Genomic DNA, 26,125 nt, shown 5'->3' with positions numbered 1-26,125 from the left:
GTGACTAGATTTATGTCTTCCTATTTAGTGTTCATCCATGCCTCTGGTGTCGATCACATAGAACGTGCTTTTCAGCAAGGCGCACTGCACTGCACTTTTATGTTGCTTAGCAACCACTGTATCAGTCTTGGTGCTGGAGCGCATGACGTCGGGCTCTTTTTACACACAGTGTTGACTTATTTCAACTGCATGTGCACGGAGTGCTCAGTTATAATCCGAGTCAGTTAGAATGCAAGCCATTCGGGCTGCATAAACAGCATGCAAAACGCTCACTGCCAATAGAAAACCATTTCAAAAAGGCACGACTAACCATAATAAACACATTCAGTGTAATTGAGGACTTAAGCAGCATGGTGGCAAACAGCATAAGGACACAATCTATTTTTAATTCTTCTGTGGTGTTAGACCAGTTGGGGTGAAAATAACAATAATTTACAAAGAAAAACAAAATACAGTTGAAGTCAGAATAATTAGCCTCCCTTTGAATATATATATATATATATATATATATATATATATATATATATATATATGTGTGTGTGTGTGTGTGTGTGTGTGTGTGTGTGTGTGTGTGTGTGTGTGTGTGTGTGTGTGTGTGTGTGTTTTGTGTGTGTGTGTGTGTGTGTGTGTGTGTGTGTGTGTTTTTAATATTTACCCAAATGATGTTTAACAGAGCAGGGAAAATTTCACAGTATGTCTGATAATATTTTTTGTTCTGGAGAAAGTCTTATTTGTTTTATTTAAGCTAGAATAAAAACAGTTCTCAATTTTTAATAAACCATTTTAAGGTCAAAATGATTAGCCTTTAAGATATATTTTTTTTCAATAGTCTACAGAACAAACCATTGTTATACAATAACCTGCCTAATTACCCTAACCAACCTAGTTAACTTAATTAACCTAGTTAAGCCTTTAAATGTCACTTTAAGCTGTATAGAAGTGTCTTGAAAGATATCTAGTCAAATATTATTTACTGTCATCATGGCAAAGATAAAATAAATAAGTTATTAGAGATTAGTTATTAAAACTATTATGTTTAGAAATATGTTGAAAAAAATCTCTGTTAAACAGAAATTGGGGAAAAAATAAACAGGGGGCTAATAACTCAGACTTCAACTGTAAAAGCATGAATATGTAGTATTTGGAGTGGATGGATGATTGATGTATTGTAGCGTTAATGTGATCATTTAGTAATAGATTTTTTACTCAACTTCAGGCTATCAAAGATGGAGGTGACTTTTGTTCTTTAGCAGAACATTAAAGAAAATCTAGCTAAAAATGTGGTCTTTAAAATGCAGGTCAACAGATACCAGCACTTCCAGAGTGAAATTATCAAAGACCACAGTTTCAGCTATAAATCGTTTTTAATGCTTTACTAAACAAAAACAAAAAATTCCTAAACATCTTGGATGGTCAAAGGGTGAAAAACATTTGATATTACAATATTTAATAAGCCCTCGGCTTCTCTAAAACTATATATTTTATCACTGAACACTACAAACGTAACATACTTAATTCATGTCAGATATAACTGTAAACAACTCTACTATAATATAAAATATCTAGTTTTTAATATTTCAACCAACCTTAAAATAAATGGCAAACAGAGTGATACCTTAAATAAAATGTTGACCTCTAAATTGAGTTTTCTTATAGGGAAAAAAATAAGATTTTAAAATATTAGTATTCTAGTAATTCTGATAATCTGATATTTCCTAACCAGCTACAATCACTCTAATAGCTCAGAAAGTTAACCTCTTGTTCTTTGGAAAAGCCAACTGGATTTCACACCCTTGATGACGGTTACGTTTAGAGACAGACTTTCTTAAACAAAATTATACATTTTAATGTGACCAATTCGTATGTATTAGCCACTAATTTGTCAATGCATTAACCATAAGATCAGGCTTGAAAGTCTGTAATCTCACATAACATTTACATACGAATGTAACGATTCACTCAACTCACGTTTCGCGATTCTGATCTCATGATTTGATTTTGTTTTAAGCAATTTAAAAAAATGACCTAGTGCCCTTTAATTCTCAAATGCTGCACATTTCTTTGTCAAATTGAAATATATTTCCTCAAAGTAAAATGCTTTTTTTTTTATAATAATAAAAAATGTAACAAATGAAAGAAGTATCTTTAATTAATTAACTAATATTTTGCCTGTGCTTTTTCTTAGCTTGGATTATTTTGGTTTTAAAGAAAGATTAGCACATCTATGCTTTCTAGCATCATTGGCAACTGGCTCTCAGTGAATTGTTACATCCCTAAATTGAAATGTTTATAATAATTAAAAGGCACTTTTGGTGTAGGGCTTTACTTAAAACACACGAATGACAAAGTAATTAGCTCCTTTCACACATACTGTAAAATTATTGGTAAATTAACATCAAGAAATCATGTGTAAACAGACGCTTGAAAATATAATAATAAAATAAATACCGGAAAATGTTTTCCACCAATTTTCTGGAATGAAAAATGATCACATTACCAATAATTTTCCAGAATTCTGCTGTTTTTAAAACCAAATGACCAAAAAAAAAATTAAAATCAGGTCATTTGATTGCAGTTCACTGTGTGAAAGGGGCTAATAAGTGTTGTGCTTGCACAAAGTGTCCCTCTTAAATAGGGCCACACAGTTGACACCTGTTTTCACGAATGTTCATTAGCATAATGAGAATAAACGGAGTCCGCCTCCCTCCTCTCCATCAAACAGCTCCAAATGCTGATCAATAAATATTGAATCTCCAGTATTTCCCTAAACCCCAGTGTCTTCCTCTTCCTCTCCATCCTCCTGTTGCGAGAGCAGCCTGTAGTGTTCGGGAGCCAGTGTCAGGAAGGCGGAGTGGGGCCGATTTCGCTCTTGGTCCATCGTGCAGTGATGGTGGTTTGGCTCCGGCTCGGCTGAACTGCATTTGGAGTATAGTTCTCGCGGAGGCTGGATCTCTCCCTCCTCCACTGGAAGGTTCAGTCCGCCTCGGAGGAAGGACAGAAGGTAGCCAATGGGCACTGGGAGAGATGCCACGATGATCAGCATGGAGAGCACCACCAGAGCCCATCCGGGATACTCCAGACTGGCTTCAGAGCCCTGACAGAGTGAGAAATGCTATTACGAAATACTGTGGAAATATGCTTTTATAAATACAGTGAAAGTCAGTGGGGTTCTGATCAAAACCAAACATTTTATTTTAATAAATGTATGTATATTTTAGCAACATTTTGGGCTTCATAAGTGTGTGTAGGTGTTTATATATTAACTTGCCTAGTTAACTTGATTAACCTAGTTAAATAAGCCTTTAAATTGCTCTTTAAGCCTAATATTTTTTCAAAATAACTAGTAAAATGTTATGTACGGTCATCATGGCAAAGACAAAGCAATAAATTAGGTGTAATTGAAATAAATACTGATTCACTTCACTATGCATGTGTAAGTATAAATGTAAATAAACTATTACATTTAAAAAGTGTTGAAAACAATCTCTCTATTAAACAGCATTTAGGAAATGTTTTGAAAAAGAATTTCTAGCGAGATCTAATATTTTTTTCTTTAAATGTAACTGTAAATCTTAAATTCAGATATTGATGAATTTCCCACTGGTCTCTTACTTTTTCATTTATTTTTCACTAGAAAATAAATAGTGACTGGATTATTCTATTTTTGAGTGAACTATTTATTCAAATGTATCTAAATTCATCTTTTTAATTAACAATTATTGTAGTTGCAGTTCATATTGTTCCAGTTTATTAAAATGTGTGTAATTTTCCAGTGGTCTCTTACTTTTTTATATATATTTTATTATAAAATAAATAGTGAGAGGATTATTTCATTGTTGAGTGATCTCTTTAAATGTATCTAAAGTCATCTTTTTATTTACCAGTAATTTTAGTTGTGGTTCATATTATTCATATAGATTCGTTTTATTTTGCAATCATTATAGTTATAGTTCATATAGTTGCATTTTATTTAACAATAATTATAGTTATGCTTCTTATTTTTTATATTGTTCCATTTTATTTAACAGTAGTTATAGTTCCTATAATTTCATTTTATTTAACAATCATTGTAGTTATGGTTCATTTAGTTTTATTTTATTTGACAATAATTGTAGTCATGGTTAATATTTTTCCAGGTTATTTGAATGTGTATAATACCGTGGTGTGGTTCCAGGCAGTGTACGTGGGCCGTTTGAAGACCATGCGGAGAAGACTAGCAGCCAGCAGACCCACCATGCCGAGCAGACACACATACTTCCACAAATAACGGTAAACCACCGGAGGGCGCCAATGTAGCATCACTTCCACATCATCCAAGAACCTAAAAAAGAGCAAAATCATGAGCAGATTAAGCAAACAATACTATATAAAGGGATAGTTCACTAAAAGATTAAAATGTAAGTTCTCTAAATGGTTTCAATGCTTCAAAATCAAACAAAAGTGCTTCAGGGGTAATTAACATGTCGGTACTCTTTGGGTAAGGGATTCATAACGATAAACAATGAAATTATTCAAAAGTCCAAGGCAGTCGACCAAGTTTTGCCTTGATGAAGGCAAGTTTTTGCTGAAATGCTTGATGCATTTTTATGGAATAGCTATGTTAATAAAGGCTTTTAAAATATTTTTAAAACATTTTTTTGAGTGCCTTGGACTTGTAATTTTGTTGGTTCCAAAGCTTGTTTTTGATGTTAAAAACAAAAAAAATGACATCATCAATGCTAATTTAGCTGACGTAAAAACCTTGAAATCCACACTCGGATAATAGGCAAAATAATGACAAAAAAAGTTTTAGAATGTATCAAAAGTTTTATCTATCTGAAAATTCCAAATTTACACTAAATTTTGTATCATTATAATCCATTGAAACTACCTTGATATCAAAAGGACATCAAAATCACATCTAACACAGGTGTCAAAAACATGGCAAAAATCTATTATTTTTCAAACGCCAGTGTTAGATGTCAATTTGATGTCCTTTTGACATCAAGGTGCCTGCTCTAAAGAAAAAAAATACTATGGAAGTCAATGATTTCCAGTGTACAACATTTTACCAAATATATTACAGGGTTCAAACTCTTCTCGAAAGTATGGAGCCAGATCAGTCTAAAAAATAATAAAATTACAAAATGAAAATTCTTACATTCGCGCAGCACAATTCACACTTACAAAATACAATTTGTAAATTTGTAAACACACAAGTAAATGGGAATCGTGTTTTGAATTTATGGATTGGATTTGTGTATTTTAACTTGTGTTGTGAATTTACGAATGAGATTTTATAAATGTGAATTGTGTTGTGGATGTATGAATTGTATTTTGTAAATGTATTATTTTTGAAACTGATCCGGCTCTATTGAAAATACTTCTTAATTTAAAAATCTTACATTTAATTTTTTTACAAGAACTATGACATAATGCATACTTATCAATATTTCAGAAACCACATTGCATATTACCAGTATTAAATTCAACACATTTAATTAAAGTTATTAAAGAACTTTCAAAATGGTTCAAAAACTGTTTTAAAAATATTACGTGTAAATTAAACGTTAAATACAGGAAGCACTTTCATGATACTACATATGCCGGGGAATTAAGAAAGGTGCTTGATTTGAAATGAATGGGGCTTTAAAAAGTTCTTGAATCTGCTGTTCATGAAAGAGTAAAAACCCTTATACTATTAGATGTTCAACAGAAGAAAGAAACACAGGTTTCTAACAAGTAGAGGGTGAGTAAATGATGACAGATTTTCATTTTTGTGAACCATCACTTTAACTCATGTATAATCAGCATATAAAACAAAGATTCCTCACCGATCTGCACCGTAAATCCACGCCACGCTGACGGTCTCAAAAATGACAACAATGATCAGTGGCAGCGTGGCAGAATAATCATCGAACATGGTCACAAAGTAGTTGCCACTCCTCTGAGTGAAGAGCAGACCAATGAAGAAGCCCAGAATACAGCTACACACTGCAGATTAAACACATGATGTGACATTTAGAGCTAGAACTCAAAATCCTTTAGTATTTACGTGTCTATTTGTGTGTACCTGTCAGCATGGTCTTGTGGCGTCCCAGTACTCGGAAGTTGTCCATGAGCGGGGTCAGAATACCCTGCATGGTGCCAAACATGGTGGACAGGCCCAAATTCAGCAGCATGAGGAAGAACAGCGTCGACCAAAATGGACTCGCAGGAAACAAAGCCATCGCTTCAGTAAACGCTATAAACGCCAAACCCGTTCCCTCCACTCCCTGAGAGAAAGGCAAACAGGATGGATGGACTTGAACAAGTAGGAATAATATAAGATACAAAATATGCACTAAAGGCCACTTTATTAGGTATTTCTATTTAATTGCTTGTTAAATTAGGGACCCACTTTATTTTAAAGTCTGTGTGAAATCAAAATGTACTTTTTTTTTTTTTTTGCTAGCGCACATTGTTCTTCTTTAGGTAAACAATTAATCCATGCAAGTTAATCCACTGGAACAAAATTTTGTATTGGTAATCTTCAATCAAATTCTGAACATTTTCTTCAGCGTTTGGAATAGGAGTGTAAGGTATCACAGTTGCTCCGTGACTTATACGGATCACAACCCACAGTTCGGAACACATGCGGCCTGCAGATTAATACATTTTTTTTACTGGTAGATTAATCCTAAATTTGTAACGATTTGTACTTGTTTAGCCTGCATTAATGCATTCATTGTAAGCTGCACGACTAATCATTAAAAGATTGAGATCTCAACACCCACGCAACATAAATTATTAATGATGGTGATTTGCATACGTTTATTAATACATCAAATCGCTGCATTCAATTCTGAAAACGCAAAAATCAAGATAGAGATTCAGTCATTAGACTTTTGAGCTTGTTATGAAGTTACCAACAGTACTGGAATAACAGTTTATAGTTTAGATACAACCACTGATGTTTATGGTAAAGATTCAATTTAACGACGCTCAAAAATAAAAGTTGTAGGCAGCACTTACATTATTTGACCAATAGGTGGCGACAACCAGCCATCAATAATAATAATAATAATGCCACTGAATAATTCTTCAAAAATGACACATCTAGCAATGAAAGATGACGTTTTATGAGTAAATAACTGAATCATTTGTTGAAAATGAGACAAAAAATAATCATGGGTTGTATAGTGTTAGATTTCTACATTTAGTGCTATCAGCAACAGTAGTAACAATGAATTTTTCACAGTACTGAATATTTTACTATTTTTATTCAGTTGATTATTTCTTCATTTTATTTTTAATAAAATCACAGGTTTTAAGTTCTGTTTGTTAAAACCAAAAGTGTCTTTCAGTACTGTTTTTGTGATAAATGGAAAGCAAATGACATTTGTCTCCTCCCTTTTTAGCTGATCCGAAAAATGGTCTGATTCGTGCCTAATAAGCCATAATGTGATTCGAACCGTGAGATTTGTGATCCGTTACACCACTAGATTGGAGTGTGGGTTCAGCTTCAGGCACAATATTCTTAACCACCTCCTTCTTACCATTAGTTTGTTATGAGGGAGTGATGCGCAAGAAGAAAGCACCGCCCCCTATTCAATATTCTGTTTCAGTTGACTTAATTACCATGTATTTACATTTTAAATTAATCATTTGGTACTATGCACTTATTATGTGAATACATGTTTTTGCATTGTACTCATATTTTAATAATAATTATCTGAATGTAATTAATTTCTGTAATTACATTTATAAATATAGCTGCAATCAGCTATATATTTGGGTTCAAGTGATTTGAGGCCAATTTTATTGTAGTATTTTTTCTTTAGTAAATCTGAATTTTGTTTAAAGTGTTTCAAATATAATATATTTACCATTTCAGGCAAGTCAAGATAGAAAAACAGCATTTAGCACCTTTTTAACAGTTGTAATAGACTGCAAAACAGCTTTTCTTACTAGTTTTTGTCTCATTTCTAGTCTAAATATCTTTCAATTCCTTAAATCAAAAATGATTTCTAGATAAGGTAAAATAATGTTTTGTTTACAGAAATAATATGCTCAAATTAAGAGAGTTATAATATAAAAAAGCAAGTGAAACAATATTTTTTTCAAAGTAAAAAGAAGATTCAAGAGTTCACACTTAGCTGATGATTGATTATAAAGCCCTGAGCTCAAAAGATCCTCAAGCCATGGGGCTCCCTCCCATTTGAAGGGTGAGAGGGGAGTGTGAGCTTGGGTGGATCTCGAGAACTCCCCTGCTATAAGTAAAAAATTATGAATTACTGTGGAAATATACTGCTGGCTAGAGCTAGTCTACAGTGCCAATTTGGTTTGTTTAATTCACTCAAGTTGCATATATTTGGACTGTGGGAGAAAACCCGGGGAAAACCCACTCAAGCACTGGAAGAACATGTAAACTCTGCATGGAAACATCTGCATAGAAGCTTTGTAAAGGACTTGAACTAGTGACGTTCTTGCTGTGAGGCAACAGTGCTAACCACTGGGCCGCCATGCTGCCCTGTCTAGAAAGAAAGGTGGATTCTTCAAAACAAAGATACTGAGGAAAGAAACTCTGGTTATTTATGGTGAGTTAGGAATTGACTGATTGGTAGATCATGTATTAGCTAATGCAGGACCTGCTGTGCTTAATCATAAGCACGTGCTCCTTTTGAAATTTATGAAGTTTATAAATGAACAGCACTTATTTTGCTTGCCCCACTGGCAGATTATTTAGCTTATAAATTACCAGGAAGTCATTTCTTCTGGAACTAATCTTTTAATGCAAATATCAACCAAAAATCAATCAATCACTTGACAATGCATTTAGGTATGTGGACGTGGTCAAGATGATCTGCTGGAAGAAGGAAAAAGGAGGAAGAAGATTCAAGAGACTTGAACTACCGAAGTGGCCGGTGTGTGTGAACCATACCTTGCTCATTTCTCTCTCCAGGTCACAGTCAGTGATATTAGATCCTAGCAGGCTTCCGTAGCTGCTGTACCATTGCCTGTAGTCTTGAAGAACCACTGATTTAGGGTCGGACATGTTGAACAATGGCCGCCAGTGCTGAGATGAGCCAGTCTGTGCCATTTCTGCCATTCTGGCCACGTTCCTGCAGAGCAACATTAACATTGATGTTAAAGAAAAGACATTTTTAATATGAGGTAAAAACTCTAGCTTGGTGTATATTCAAGGGGGACAAAAATTATGAAAATAAGAGGATTTACAGTACAGCAATCATATTGCATGGTTATTCACAGTACTAATTATAATAAATAATGTTTCTTGAAGACCAAATCAGCATCATTATGCTAATTTTAGAAATATTCAGATGAAAATTCAGTGTTGCATTCAAAAGAATATAACATTTGTATATTCAAATAAAAAATGAGCCTTTTTTTTTACAATGAATTAAATGTATATATTTTGATCAAGAGCATAAAAGACATTGAATAATTATATTACTAGTGCTGTTTGATTAATTGTGACTAAACAGGCCCACACGGAATCTGCGTGCGCAGAATTCCGCAGAATTTTAGGCCATCATTGAGTCTATTTATTGACTTGTGTAAATGTGTGTAGATTCATATTTATTCAGTTTTTAAATTAATTTCAGTAATATTATCGACTAATATGAAAATATTTATATGATTTATGCACAATACAGTTTGTAAAGTAAAATTTTCTGTCTTTTAGTAAATATATTATATGAGAGACTTGCTTTGTTTATCAAATAAGGTGGATCTAATTGAATTTGCATTGTAAACATTAAATACAAGTTAAAAAGGTATTGCTTTTTATTTTCTATATTAAGGTTTTAGTTATGATACTCCCAAAATCATTCCGCATAAATCCGCAGATTTTTACCAAAAATTCTGCGCAGAAATGGCAAAAAATGTCTGCAGATTCCGTCTGGCCCTACTCATTGCATACAAAATAAAAGTCTGTATTTACATATTAAATAATACACATACATATATTATGCAAATATAAATGCATATATTCAAATATGTACATATTAATATTTACATGAAATTTAGTTTTCTATACATTTTCTATACACGTGTACATATATACATAGATGTGCATATTTATTTATACATTATAAATACACACACTACACACAATATAAATATGTAAACGTAAACTATTATTTTGTACGTGATAAGTTATTAAATTTTATTAGGGCGACACGGTGGCTTAGTGATTAACACAGCAAGATGGTTGCTGGTTCGAGTCCCGACTGGGCCAGTTGACATTTCTGTGCGGAGTTTGCATCTTCTCCCTGCTTTGGCGTAGACTTCTTCCGGGTGCTCCGGTTTTCCCCACAGTCCAAAGACATGCGCTGTAGGTGAATTTAATAAACTAAATTGGCCGTAATATACGTGTATGAATGAGTGTGTATGGGTGTTTCCCAGTGCTGGGCTGCAGCTAGAATGGCATTCGCTGTGTAAAACATATGCTGGATAAGTTGGCAACCCCTGATGAATAAAGGGACTAAGCAGAAGGAAAATGAGTGAATAAAAGTTGCGATTAATCACCTAACAGCACATGTAACACCACAAACTTCTGAACAGTAATGAGCCCTTAGATCTGTTGACAGTCCAATAAATACAGTTATAGTGAGAAACTGAATACAGCAAATCAAAATGATTTGGCACCTTTGATATAACTCATCTGTAAACCAAACATTATCATAACTATTCATTAACATAGAAAAGAATAGAATATAATCTTTATTGTCATTGTGAAGGAACATCAAAATTAAAATAAAAAAGCAGGCTGATGTAAATTAAAAGTTAAAAACGAAGAGGCTGCTAACTGAATGTCATATCAAGATATTGATTTCCGGACATGAAGCACTTGGTAAAATCAGGACGACCAAATTAAAGAAGGAAAAAAAAAAAACAAGAGCAAAATGAGCAGATTGTCACTTACGTTGCGACACAATCCAGAGCGATGTTCTTGGCTCTAAAACCGAGGACCACAAAGACAACCAGAGAGGCCAGCACTGAGGTCATGAAGTTGATGCCAGAGACCATGATGGCGTCCCGGTGGCAGTTGTTATGAATAGGGTTGTAGGACGAATAAGCGATCACAGAGCCGTAACCCAGACCCAGAGCAAAGAAGACCTGAGTGGCAGCCTGACGCCAGACCTGCACCTCCCCCCAAATCTCCACCTAATCAAACACAGAATAATAAAGCGTAATCACTTAAATCACACTTAATGCATCTGATATGTCTGTTATTGGAGTAGCGTGTCACCTTAGGATAAAACATATATTTGATGCCATCTATTGCTCCGTCCAGCATGAGGCCTCTGATGAGAAAACAGATGAGCACTGCGTAAGGGAACACAGAGGAGAAATACATCACCTGTATTGAGAAATAGAGAAACACACAACATTTATTTTTCAGATTGTCTACCTTCTTTTTAACCAACTAATCTGCGGCTAGGCATACAATACCAATGTAGCCTATGTAATATGGAGCCAGATCAGTCTCAAAAATAATACATTTACAAAATAACATTTATACATCTACAGCACAATTCACAGTTACAAACTCCAATTTGAAGTTCAAAACACGATTCAAAAATACACAAACTCAATTCGTAAGTTCAAAACATGATTAGAAAATCACAAATTCAATTCCTAAATTTAAAACACAATTCAAAAATACACAAATCCGATTCGTACATTCAAAACATGATTCAAAAATACGCAAATCCAATTCGTAAGTTTAAAACACGATTCAAAAATACACAAATCCAATTTGTAAGTTCAAAACATGATTAGAAAATGCACAAATCCAATTTTTAGATTCAAAACACGATTTAAAAACACACAAATCCAATTTGTGAATTCAAAACACGATTCGTAAATATGCAAATTCATTCCTAAATTCAAAACACAATTCAAAAATACACAAATGCAATTCGTAAGTTTAAAACACGATTAAAAAAATACATGAATCCAATTCGTTAGTTCAAAACATGATTCACATTTACTTATGCTTATGTATACTTGCGTTTACAAATTGGATTTTGTAAGAGTGAATTGTGCTGTGCATGTAAGAATTTCTATTTTGTAAATGTATTATTTTTAAGACTGATCTGGCTCCATGTGTGTACACTGTAAAAAATATCCATAAATTAGCAGTTTTCTGTATTTTGTTTTTCATGTTTTCATTTATTTTTACTTCCCATTATTTATTTATGCTTTTGAATTGCATTATGGGACCTTGATCTTTCTTCAAACAACATTTAACCTTAAAAAGTTTGAAAAAGTGACTTTTATTAACATTTTTAATAGTGTAAAGTGATATATCGTATGAGTTGGTGTTGTATATTAAAATGCATAAACCTTGTACTAAACTGGCAGTATATTTTCTGCTATTTCAGAGACATATATATATATATTTTTTTTTTTCTTATACATTATATTATTTCAAACTACTAAAATGTCACTAAAAGTCATTTTGTTTAACTGTAGAGTTGAATTTTCAACATCAAAAGTCGACAGAGCAGAGATTACGATTCTAATCCCATAATGCAATTCACAACAGTATATAAACAAACTGTTAATTAGCATATTATTTTTTTACAGTGTAGCCTATACAACAAAACAAGTACACATTACAAGCACACACTTTTCCATAAATATTCAGCTTACACACATACAGTAAATACCTAAATAAAGTAAAATGAAGAAAAGTCACAACCAACATTTATAGATTAATGCTTTGTTCATTCACACCGAAACATCTGCTGTTTTGGATGTTTGGGCAGCCATTGTGAAAACATTATGCCTTCTAATATATGGTAAAATTAATTGGCAAGCTATTTTGTGTTTTACAGACATCTAATAGATGACTAAACATAGAAGTCTAGGCTAATTCAAGTCTAAATTTGGTTTGTCTGTAAAAGTCTAACAGACATCTAACAACAGTCCAAAGTATATATTAGTCATCATATAGACAGACTTCATGTCATTCATTCCTGTCTATTCGATGACTTGCCAATTGTCAAACTATTATTAGATGTCTGTTAGATTTTTACTGACAGATCAAATTTAGATTTGAATTAGCCAAGACTTTTAGGTTTAAATGTCTATCAGATTTCTTTTTAGCAGGGTTCCCACTTTAAGCCTAATATAAATTAAGAAACTTTGCTGCTGAACCATGGCTGCAGCAAGCACAATGATATTATGCAGCTGAAAATAGTCCTGAGCTAGGTAACAGCATTGCGAAATTTCATTGCTATGGCAGTGGTATGGCAGCAAAGTTCCTTGTTTATAATGTCAGAATCAGAGTATACTTCCGAGCCATATTGACATATATCAAATTTTTTTGCCATCTTAGTTCATGATGTAAATACAGAAGAGTCAAGCTTTAAATAGGAAAATTAGGAAAATAGGAAATAGAAAATAACAGAAAACTATTTTTTTCCTTTTTTTGAGTGAGATGCTAATGGTCTAATCTGATTCAATGATTTATGCTAAGCTAAGCTAAAAGTGTCCCACCATACCCAGAGATCATCTGAAGGGATTCAAAAATGGTAAAAATCAACAGTTTAACTATTCACTTGATAAGTCGTGATGTAGGACATACTGTTTCCGGGTCCAAGAAGTTACACAATTGAATTGAGAAAATATTAGTTTATGACCAGAGATGGGAAGTAACGAAGTACAAATACTTTGTTACTGTACTAAAGTAAATGTTTCTGGTATCAGTACTGTACTCCACTACTTATTTTTTCTGACAACCTTTTTACTTTTACTTCTAACATTTTTACACAAATATCTGTACTTTCTACTTCTTACATTTTTAAACCGGGCTCGTCACCTTTTTTTTGTGTATTTGGTGGCACGATCTATATTATTTCTTGTCATTGCGAAATATGAATGTATTTTGATGCAGTGTCTATTTTTCCTCATTGTATGCCTGTGTACTGCACAGCCTTTTCGTGCCGTCGGCTAGTTTATGAAGATTACTATTAAAAGGCTAGGATGACTACGCAGATGTGACAGAGGGAGTCTGCGAATTTAACATGACTGATGCTCCCCTGTTTACACGGTAATAAGACACCTTTTGCTCGTTCAGATCACAGGTAAACAGTTTTTATAGATTTTTTTTTAATTGATTATATGATTTTGCACATACCTGTAGGCCTAAACTGTTCTCTATAATTAATCATTTTTAACAAATGTTTTACAACAACAAAAGTAAGTATACTGGGCAATTTATAAATAAAAAATATAATGCAAAAGATCATGTGAAAATGTCGCTTCATTCTGTCATCATTTTGTGTCATTTTGGCACATTTCTCACATCAGAACTAAAACCTACAAAAGCCAGTCTCCTGCTCAATATTCTTAGTTCATCTCTCAAAACTAAGTTTTTGTGCCAATGAACATGTCAGTTGCGTCAGAATGACATGTCCTTGTGTCACTGTGTACGGATTAGACTCAAATTACTTAGTAGTCATGTTGTCAGTATATCAGTGTACTCTGGGGGTCTGTTCTAATGTAAACTGTGGCAATATTTTTCTTGGCCGTTTGTACTGTAAGTAGTTGCCAGATCATGTCATTGTGATACAGAAAGGAAAAGACAGCACTGCATAGCACAAAGAACAAACAAAACAAAAAAATGTGAACATAGGACAACCTCCTTTTAGACTGTCATTAAAAAAAAGTTGTAGACAGATTTTGAAAAAAGTCTAAAGGAAACGTATAAAAACAAATTATAAAAAAGTCATCAAGACTGTGGTTAAAACGGGTACTTTTAACTTTTTTACTTTTGTACATTCTCAAGGCGGTACTTCTTTACTTTTACCAGAGTTGTTTTAAACATGAGTATCTGTACTTCTACTTAAGCAAAGGATGTGTGTACATTTGCCATCTCTGTTTATGATCACTTCCTATCACACAAAGTGAATTTTATATAAAATCATGGTGTACACAGCAGTCTCGGGACACGCTGCATCAGACATCAGATATATTGTGATCTTGATTTCGAAAGTATTACAGCTCTTTGTAAATGTTTAATATTTGCATGTGTTGAGCCTACACAGAGTCTGATAGAGTGCTTGGACACGGTAGCTGCTTTGCGTGACGTCACACTTAACAAGTGGATAGGAGAGTTGTCAAATGAGCCCATTATCAAAAAAAGTGATGTTCCTTTAGCTTCAAGTGCATTTGTGCTTGATAAAATTCAGATTTTTATATGTTTATTTGCAAAAAGGAAGGGCTATAAAGGTAAAAATATCTCATAAATATCATTAGTTCAGTAACAAACAGTAAGCGAAATGATGTCATGATAGGAAACTAAAAGTGTGTGTGTGTGCGCGTGTGTGTGTGTGTGTGTGCGCTTTGTACCTTGGCTGAAGACTTGATGCCCTTGATCATGGCGAGACACACTATAGCCCAAGCGGCAAGAAGACAGCCGGTCATGATGGGGTTAAACTCTCCTGACTGGTCTATGGAGTCTGAGATATCCAGAGCCTTCCTGAACCAGAAATATGAGGTAGGAGAGCTTGCAGCACATTCTTTCACTGAAACAGGAGGATGAGATGTGTTACAACACGGCCACGCATAGACCTTTTGAATCAAAGACATGCAATATACACAAAGAGTGCGATTATTAGGGATGTTGCGCGTTAGTGAAGAGTGATGAGCTGATGCTGCACTAATTAGCTGACAGATGAAGTCAAAACACTCTTCATATTTCAACAGAATGATGATTTTGCTTTGAGTTGGCCAATAATGAAATGTACTCTTTCTTATAATCCCTCATCTTAAATTTGAATGGAATGGGATTTACTGTTCTTTTGGAAGCTTCATGTTTTCATTAAAACATTTATTCATGAAAAAGCACACACAACTCACACACTAGTCATACGTCTAGATTGGTAAGCAGTCATGAGAAAAACGCTGTTATAAATGAATGGCGTAACTAACAGAATTACTTTTTTATGTAAAGAGTGAGCAAATAAATCACTGTTTCCCCCATTACAACCCCCGTAATCACCATAAAAATATTAAATTTGATGGGTGTCTCTCACATTGTCTTACAGCAACATATAGTATAGAATGTTTAATACCATTCATTTATTTAATTTTGTGTAACTTTAAGTAACGTGCCCATCTCTGGTGGTAACTTTTTAAATTGTTGTGTTGCATTTGTGACAATCGTGATACATTTTATAGGCTTCTTTTATAAATAGAAATGGGAACGTGGTGATATGGAATTTTTGACTGATGCCGATTAACGATAACTCTTAAGATTTGGAGGCCAAAAGCTGATATATTATCTGATATATATATATATATATATATATATATATATATATATATATATATATATATATATATATATATATATATATATATATATATATATATATTAGGGATGTAACGGTATTGTAAATACCGTCATACCGCAATATACATTTTTTCGATATTACCGAAGTCGCATGACTCGGTAAAACTATAGGTCTTCTGAGAAAATTTGCTCAGGCGAATGAAGCGAACGGGAGGTAACGAAAACTACAATTGCCATCAGCCCATGCTTGACCATCATCCCTTGCGGTCTGTTGTTGCTACAGATCCAGTAATGCGGAAATGGAGTGTGCTGCTAGAAGCGGGAATGAAAAGAGCTGGAAAACTCTAAAGCAGGTCGCACATCAGAAGCGCCGCTCGGTGCCGCGACACGGCGCGTACATGACAGATTTAAGCAGGTCGCACACCAGAAGCGCCGCTCGGCGCCGCGACACGGCGCGTACATGACAGTTTAAGGTATCACACACCAGACGCGCACATTCGAATGATATTTAACATGAAACTAATCAGATGGCCCTCTGTGGCGCGGCTGAAAAATGAACTGCGTCCTGAGCCGTCGCCGGGCGCCGCCGACAGCCGCCGACTTGCGGCGCCGGTGTGTGTATCCTGATAGAAACCTATGTTTAGAATTCTAAAATACGTGGCGCTGCGCGGCGCGCCGCCGAGCGTCGCTTCTGGTGTGCGACCTGCTTTACACGCACAGTTCAGTCCTGCATTCTCTCCGTGTAAGTTCAGACTTCGCAAGTTTGATCAAGGCTGCAGTCTCTTCTTCTCAGTTTGATATGGAAAAGCAGATTATACCGAGGACACGGGTAAATCTTCAAAGGGAACAGTGTACTTTATAACTTCATTCACATCACCCTGGCTTCGTTGTTTCACTTTCTCAACAATAAAATGTAAACATGATTTAAGGAACTGCCTATTTTCATTTTAATATTAGCAACTTAGACAGCAGAAATGTTGAGGCGCCGTGCTGCATGAGCGTCATCTTCACTGTGGATATTTATAACAAAACGGAGCCGATAACAACTGCCTCCTTTCAATTTCAGTGAAAATACGAAACACAGCCTCTCTTTTGCTGAGTATCAGTTTTAAGAATCGATAATGGCCATTTTAAAAGTATAACATACAATAAGTTTTTACATTATAGGAAATAAAGGCGATCAGTCAATATACAAAATGTACGTGGTTACATCAATCATTAACTTATCTTTGCGCTCAGCCAAAACACGTTACCTGAGAACAAGTAATAGATTCCAATGACCAAAGTCAGGGAATATGTCGTTAGATAAAGACAACAAGATAAATGAAATATCCCGTTTAATAAATATAGTGAGATTAGATCCAGCGGGAGATGCTTGATGAGAAGTCCGACTAGCAGAGCTCTCATCTGGGTAGATGGGCTGAGTGTGATTAAATGTTGAATGTGATGAGTTTTCAACAATACTAAATTGAAACTTTATTTTTTTACATGGTTTAATAATTTTTTGTTATTAAAACTGAAGTTCCTGTTTCAAAGCTTACAGATAGATGGCTAATTTGTATGTCATGGACACTTTTGGCACTTTTTTGGAGTATTTTCATAAGTTTTGTTTTTTCCTGTAAATGATTCAATAAATACCGTACCGTGACATTCATACCGAGCTATTACCGTACCGTGAAATTCTGATACCGTTACATCCCTAATATATATATATATATATATACACACACACACACACATATACATATACACATATACATATATATATATATATATATATATATATATATATATATATATATATATATATACACACACACACACATATACATATACACATATACATATATATATATATATATATATATATATATACATATATATATACATATATATATATATACATACATATATATTTTTTTTTTCAAAAATGGTGTATATTCAATACACAATTTAGCAAAAATTAAAGACAAACATATATAGTGAATAATTCATATTATTTAATTTTTCTATATTATTTGTTTTCAGAAAAGATCTCTGAACGATATCAATCAACTGTTTCTTCTGTATATATATATATATATATATATATATATATACAGTTGAAGTCAGTATTATTAGCCCCGTTTTTTTTTTTTCAGTTTACAGGAGTGAAGATTTTTTTCAACACATTTCTAAACATAATAGTTTTAATAACTAATTTCTAATAACTGATTTATTTTATCTTTGCCATGATGACAGCAAATCATATTTGACTAGATATCTTTCAAGACACTTCTATACAGCTTAAAGTGACATTTAAAGGCTTCACTACTGTAGGTTAATTAGGTTAACTAGGCAGGTTACAGTAATTAGGCAAGTTATTGTATAATGATGGTTTGTTCTGTAGACTATTGAAAACATATAGCTTAAATGGGCTAATAATTATGAGCTTAAAATTGTGTTTAAAAAATTAAAAACGGATTTTATTCTAGCCCAAATAAAACAAATAAGACTTTCTCCAGAAGAAAAAATATTATCAGACATACTGTGAAAATTTATTTGCTCTGTTAAACATCATTTGGGAAATATTTTAAAAAAAGAAAAAAATTCAAAGGCGGGCAAATAATTCTGACTTTAACTATACATAAGGTTTTATTTATTTATTTTAATGTGATTAGTTTTTTCCATGAAATTTCAGGGATTTTTGGTTTTCTTTAAAATTTTCCTTTCCATTTATCAAAATGTAATTTTTATATACCATGTTTTTTATTTTTAGAATACATTTTTATTATAAAATGTCATTTATATTAGTTATCATTTATTAATTTTTTTGTTATAATTACATTTTTAAAGTAAGGTATAGCCTACATTAGGCTACATAAGTGGTTGCTGACAGAATTTAAAATAGCTAATAAAGTTTCAAGCTAAATACTGTTTTGAGTAGGTCATGTAATAGGTTGTAGTTCAATTCATGTTTATTTATACAGCGCTTTTACATTGTAGATTGTGTCAAAGAAGCTTCACATAAAAGTTCTAGTGAATTGAGACAGTCAGTCCAGTTTTCAGAATTGAAGTTCAGTTTAGTGTGGTTTAAATCCACAAGTCCTAATCAAAGCAAGCCAGTGGCGAGAAACAAAGCTTCACCAAGTAGTGTAAACAAATAATTAAATGATCAATTAATCATTGTTGTATTAATGTCATAGGCTAATTGAAAAGATTAACAAGGCCTTTGAAATAAATAAGCTAATTCAATCTAACTTCCAGTCCAGCTTTGTTTTGGGCTTTAGCACCGTGTCCTAAACCGATGCAATGTGAAAACCTGATTAAAGATATATTTTCCTTTTTGTCTGCTCAGTGCTTATTATAGGTCATTGAAATGTAGCCTTTTAGTCAGTGAAAGACAAGAGACTGTCAGGGACAATGACTCTTTATTTGTGTATGTGAAAACATACCTGTCTGATTTGAGATCATATCTACAGGACACTGTTCCCAAGGCAATGGATACTGGAATGAATTCCCCATATAGAACAGAGACCAGGCAATGATCACATTATAGTACAGGGCCACGAAGAAACAAACCTGAAGAACAAACAAAACAAATAAAATGTACTGATTAATACGTCTCTTTAGTGTATTATTCAAAGTGAGACAAATTTAGGCTAATGGGAAAAAAGAACATTCAAAACACACTTTTCACCTGATTATATACAACATTTTAATTTATTTATTTTACTGATTTATTTTGTGGCTGTATTTTCTGAATTATGGGTTTAAGAAGAGGTTTCCAAACCCCTCTCTGTAAAAATGAAACAAGAAATGAAACAAGAATTTACGATTTTCTTGTGTGTGCAAGAAGAAATGCATCCAAAACAGCACATATTTCATAAAATAACTCAATTCAATTCACGTTTATTTGTAAAGCGCTTTTTTACCATAATTATTGTTTCGAAGCAGCTTTACAAAATGTACACATTATTGGATTACTATCAAATTAAGTTAAAGTTACAATCCAATATTCAAGCCACTGTTGCCATTGGCTTGCTTGGTTTTGGGACTTTTGGAGCTGCGCATCGATGGATTTGCTCTTCAGTGTTTGGACTTCCAGTAGTGAAATTTAAACCACTCTGAACTGAACTAAACTGAACGTCAACTCTGAAAAACTGGACTGACACAGTTTCAGTTGACTAAAACTTCTATGTTAAGCTGCTTCAACACAATCTACATTGTAAAAGCGCTATACAAATAAAGATGAATTGAATTGAACATATAAGTTATTATATACACAGTTAACCTGCAGCTTTATAGCATATAGGAGATATCTATTTGCACATGTTTAATGAAGTGTGTTTGTGTATTAAGAATGCATCTGCATATTTAAATATAACATTTTTAAATCTTGTAATACACAACAAATGTTTGCAATTCAGTAAAGTGGAGACATATGATGGCTATTAGTTGTTTTTACCCTGGTCACCAACAAAAAACGAGTAAAATGCAGGCATTGTGGGCAATATCAACAGCTCATTCCATTACTGAAAGACAAACTCAAGTATCCTTTCATATTATGTAGGAAGGCAGTGTTTTGAACGTCTGCCATCTGACTGATTACTGAGGTGATAACGTTATCATACAGGCACATACAGGAAATGCTCATACATATTAAGTCATACAGAGAGGAAAAACACTCCCATTCACATACAAACACAGAACATACGTCAACATGTGTGTGTAGATTGCAGCCATTTTAGACACTTCTTTCAACAGTGAAGCAAAGCTGCAGTCCTGAAAACAAACCCGACACACTTGTCCACAGACAATTCTATAAATATTTTCTCAAAAATGTCTAATTTTATTATGCGTCAGCCACTACATTTTTGTGGAATTTTTTGTGTGTGGAAATATTTCCTGTTGAAACTAATCTGTGGCATTACAGTAGCTTATAAATCAAGCTAACAGAAGCCCATGGCATGAACCAACCAGGCAAAACATCATACCTTTCAGCTCACTTTAAACACTGGATAAACTCTGCAGTAATATTTCTGAAAACAGTATTTTGGTCATCTTTGTTTTAATGTCAACTATGTACTGGGAAAATAATACATAGAAATATAGATTCTGTGAACCAGGGGAGATTTAAGCTTTTATTTCTTCTTAAGGTTTTAAAAGAAGTTATACTGCGCTGTAGAAAATAATATGTAATTGCAAAATCAATTGACATTACACTTTTTTAAACTATACTTAGGACATCTAAAATCTCTCTTTCTCACTCATTCTACATTCCTGTCACCACAGAGGAATGAACCGTCAATTACTTTGGCAATTGTTTTATGCGACAGATGCCCTTCCAACCACAAATCTCCCAAAATGTAATTTAATTTAGTTTATTTACCTTGCAGACAAATGTATACTTATGGCCAACCTAGTCAGAAACACAAAGCAAACTCTCAGAATTTATGTCTTACAAGCTTAATTGCTAATTATAATATATATATTGGGTTCTTTCATTTGAATTTTAGATATTATGTTGCTCTATTGAAAGTCACATTTAAAAGCACTCACACACACAAACAAATGTTGCAGCATAAAAATCAAATAATATTCTGATGTGCATGCTAACATAGCCGTATAATTACAATTGCAGAACTGTAATTGACCCTTCGCTAAGCCACACCCAAAAAGCGCCACCCACCAATGGTGGCTTAGCAACCGAAGCTATGCGCAGGAGCTCTGTCAAGCTTTCGAGCAAGGGAAACTGTAACGACGTCGTGGAGTGACACTGACAACAGAAAGTAAGATCCAATATGCAGGTTTATTCAGCGTCAGGCAAGCAGTGGTCATACAGGTGCAAACGGGTATATATAGACAGTCCAGAATCATAAACGGTAAACAAGCAAAAGGTCGAAAGGCAGGCGGCTATACAGGATGACAAGGATACAAGGCTAGGTTCAAGCACGGAGAAACAAGACAGGGAAACGCGTTGTAATGTCACACTGGGTAAACAAGACTCTGCAAACTGGAAGGGTGAAAGAGTGGCTTATGAATGGTTTGTATCAGTCTCTGACAAGGTGCAGCTGGTGATTGTAATCAGGGTAGATGAATGAGCAGGCGTGCGTGTCTGGGAGAAGTGCATGTATGAATGTGTAGTCCTGGGGAATGCGAAAGTGTAGTCCTGAGAGTTCGTGTGAGAACCAGCGATCTTGTGATAGCGATCGCTGGTTATGTGACAGAAACTAGCCAAAGCACTGTGCATATGGATTGTGAAAATCTGATACTTGGTATCCTAAAAGTTTGGATGGGGTGGTGGAATTTTTTTCCCTTTTCAAAATCTAAAACCCAAGGAGAGAAATGCCAGCGTGGATCAAGCTGTGTGAGGGGCGGAGTTAAGTTGGTTTTGTTTTCGATATTTCTGACACATTCAATGATAGACGGCAATAACTCACACACCTCTTACCTTAAACAGATCTAAACTGCGTTTCCTACAAAAACACAAAGCAGGTTATGTTTCCCAGCGGTCTTTTTCTTTTTTCGCTCGATATTTTGAGCACTGCTCCATTTAAGCCTTCGCCATAGTAGTCATACTGATAGCAGTCATATTTCCATTTGTTTCAGGCTACGAATATTTGAAATTACATATCAACAGAACAAAACAGAGATATGATCACATATACTTCATTCGAACAGTTTTTGAGTCATTTATAAGCCTCGATGTCCATGTCAGAGCTACAAATCATTGATGTTTTCGTCCATCTTTTGGAGATTTATTCATGGGTGACGATGTTATTGCGGGTTAGAGTCTCCTTTTATCTGTGGTGTCAGATTAATATTTGCAGGTAGGGAAAATCTATTTGTTCACTTCTGCTATTCATACTTAAATTTGCATTAAATTTATTGATTTATTTCTTCCACTTAACTGCAAATCAGAATAGAAATTGTATAAAAGCACAATGATATGTACAGACAGCGATAGGTGTACATTGGTATGGGTCAATAATGCTAATATTCGGCGCAAATACATCAATTTCGCCTTTCTGGCAGCTCTTTCTATGAAAGAATGATGTAGAAGCACTGTCCATGCGTGTTTCCTCATCGGTTAGTAATGCTTTATTTCATTGCACAACAATTAATCTATCAGGCTTTTTGGCTAAAAATAGAGAAATCACGGTTTAATTAGTTATTATTAGATTATTTAAAATTTCACCTCTCCTGCTGTGCATGAGCTAAGCTGTTGAATGGTCAGTCTATGAGGTGGCTAGCCTAACCTAGCTTCAATTTTGATGTTGATGTTGTGAACATACCCCTGTAATTCATACTGCAGTGCTTTTTTGTCTGGCTTTCTCGGATATCTCACCTGTTTGCCAAAACTGACTAATTATATATCCCTAGCAATGTCTGACACCGGCGCATACACATTGTATTACACGTTGCAGGCATGAAAGCTTGACAGGCGTAGCAACAATAACTAAGGAGGGCGGGGCTTAGCGAAGGGTCGGAAAATAAGAGGGGGAAAGCTCCTTGGTGCCAAAATTTATATATTAAAAATATATATAGTTACAACTTTAACGTCGGGCAACGTGTGTTTAATTCTGTGTGGAGTAAGCATGTTCTCCCCATGTTCGCGTGGGTTTCCTTCGGGTGCTCCCGTTTCCCCCTCTGAATTGGGCAAGCTAAATTGTCTGTAGTGTATGTGCGTGAATGAGTGTATGGGTGCTTCCCAGTGTAGGGTTGCAGCTGGAAGGGCATTCGCTGTGTAAAACATATGCTGGATAAGTTAGTGGTTCATTCCGCTGTGGCGACCCCTGATTAATAAAGGGCCTAAGCCGAAAAGAAAATGAATGAATGTTTAAGTTTTGCCAATAAAAGGCATGCCTGTTTGAGTTTTTGCTTAAATGCAGAAGGCTGAATTAAGTCATGAAACCTTCAATGGAGCAGTCTGATAGATCATTTACATGGAGTCTGCAAGCAATAACATCATTACTACATCGCGATCTGATTGGTCTGATTCTGCAACCAATGAGACTGCTTGCTCAAGATTTAAATAATCTGAATAAATATTTGCTGGCTTCTCCAGTTCCTCTGAAACCCTCCGTGTATCCAGCTCCACTGACTGGCAGAGCTGTGATGTTATTGAAACACTTCTGGCTGTTTTTTTTTTTTTAAGGGGAGGGGCTACTGTATGCCCCACTCTTACTAAACCTACCCTAGCTGTGCATTTTAAAGCACTTGCAGATATCTTTAAATACAATTTTAGTCATATTGTGAAGACTATTTCCCAAGTGCTGTTTAATGGAGCAAGGACATTTTTTCACACATGTCCTATTGTGTTTTTCTTCTGAAGAAAGTCTTTTATTTTGGTTTGTCAGGAATGAAAAAGATATATATTAAAAAACATTTTTAAAACCCTTTAAAAAGTGCAATTTGTTAGCCCTCTTTAGACATTTTTATTTTATGAATGGCTATAGAACAAATCAATGATGTCCAATGACTTGCCTAGTTAACCTAATTAAACTAGTTAAGCCTTTAAATTGCATTTTAGGCTGAACACTTGTATCTTGAAAAACATCTAGTAAAACATTATCTACTCTCATCATGGCAAAGACAAAAAAAAAACAGTTATTATAAATTAGTTAATAAAACTACCGTGTTTAAAATGTGTTGACAACTCCATTTCAGCATCACTTGGGAAATATGTGAACATTGAAAATTGAAAATTGCACAGGAGGGCTAATACTTATGTCTTCAACCATATGTTATACTCATGTAGAGTTTATGAACATGTTTGTTTTACCATGCAGCTGGAGTAACCGATGCCGGCGAGACGAGGTGATATGTGTTTCCAGACCCCGATGCTGCCCTGCCGGATGCTCTGCCCAGCTGCCAGCTCCATGAAGAACAGAGGTACCCCGATTATCAACAGCAGCATCACATATAGTAGCATAAATGCACCTGGAGCGAGACAGAGGTTTAGAAAAGCTTTTATGAACCATTAAGTTACACACAACATTAAAATAAAACATTTCAGATGAATCACCAATTAAATAATAAGGAACCATTATTGTTCACACAACATTTACACAAGAATCTATGTCTTCTGTCATTTAAAAAAATGCATATTCCAACCTTTTTCTTTCTTCATTTATTTTTTTCTTTAACTTGTGCTGTAAACAAATAAAGAACATCTACAATCTGCCCTTCAGGAGCAAATCTGCAAGTGCTCCAAATGGCTAAGTTTGCTCAACCAAATATAAAATTAAAAAAGGTCATCGTTCTTTATTTCCTAGGAATATTTACAGGCATAAGTAAAAGCTGTTTTATTAAACAAACTAAAGCTCATTTATTCAGTAATCCTTTCAAGCATTGTAAAAGGTGACACCAATCATGAAAAATAGTTTCAGTACAGTTACAGAAATAACAAGAAGGGGAAATTTTTGGAACAAATTTGGGGACAAACCATTTGTTGCTAACACACAATGCCATATTTTCCACTGTAAATCACCTGAACGATTTGTAAAGGGACTTTTTAAATAACAAGCTTCCAAAAATGATGAACATACTCTGCAATCTACAGTTTTTTCCTTCCATTTTGCGTCACATCTAATGTTTCCCACACATAGACTTTACTTGCGCAGGCCACCCAGGTATATTGACAGCCGCCCAAGTATATTAGGTTACACTTTTTTTTATTGTTATTAACATCCTTTACATTTCTTTTTGGTATCCACACAATAACCAAACATCCGTGATCGATTAAACAGTGAAAAGTCTCTAGTTTACCCGTTTGATTCTGTGTGCACGAGACCTGTCAACACTTCCACAGACAGTCTCACATGCTCTGCAGGCACACAGAGACGC

At 34.3% G+C, this 26,125-nt stretch overlaps 1 protein-coding gene and 1 long non-coding RNA gene across 9 annotated transcripts in view; one reads left to right on the top strand and one right to left on the bottom strand.

The window, feature by feature from the left end:
• Window positions 1-991: 991 nt before the first annotated feature.
• slc6a16a (solute carrier family 6 member 16a) overlaps window positions 992-26,125 on the bottom strand; it is a 44,234-nt gene continuing 19,100 nt past the window's right edge. For 4 of the 8 annotated variants that reach the window (XM_073944248.1, XM_073944247.1, XM_021473349.3 and 1 more), the window contains 10 exons: window positions 25,062-25,219; window positions 19,729-19,855; window positions 15,349-15,524; window positions 11,237-11,347; window positions 10,910-11,151; window positions 8,903-9,083; window positions 6,053-6,254; window positions 5,814-5,973; window positions 4,159-4,321; window positions 992-3,094 (listed from right to left, as the gene is read on the bottom strand). In XM_073944248.1, coding sequence (XP_073800349.1) covers window positions 2,765-3,094; window positions 4,159-4,321; window positions 5,814-5,973; window positions 6,053-6,254; window positions 8,903-9,083; window positions 10,910-11,151; window positions 11,237-11,347; window positions 15,349-15,524; window positions 19,729-19,855; window positions 25,062-25,219 — 1,850 coding nt within the window. In that variant the 3' untranslated portion in view covers window positions 992-2,764. Of the gene's footprint in view, window positions 3,095-4,158; window positions 4,322-5,813; window positions 5,974-6,052; window positions 6,255-6,428; window positions 8,232-8,902; window positions 9,084-10,909; window positions 11,152-11,236; window positions 11,348-15,348; window positions 15,525-19,728; window positions 19,856-25,061; window positions 25,220-26,125 lie in introns of those variants that run through there. The other 4 variants (XR_012400894.1, XR_012400893.1, XM_073944250.1 and 1 more) reach the window with 2 other exon arrangements.
• LOC141381162 (uncharacterized) lies at window positions 2,708-25,513 on the top strand. The gene is made up of 4 exons (XR_012400896.1): window positions 2,708-3,102; window positions 4,175-4,269; window positions 6,060-6,292; window positions 25,069-25,513. It is a non-coding gene; the product is annotated as an uncharacterized lncRNA (long non-coding RNA).

Source organism: Danio rerio, chromosome 3, assembly GCF_049306965.1.
Source record: "Danio rerio strain Tuebingen ecotype United States chromosome 3, GRCz12tu, whole genome shotgun sequence".
NCBI lineage: Eukaryota > Metazoa > Chordata > Actinopteri > Cypriniformes > Danionidae > Danio > Danio rerio.
This window is presented reverse-complemented; position numbering and strand designations above follow the sequence as displayed.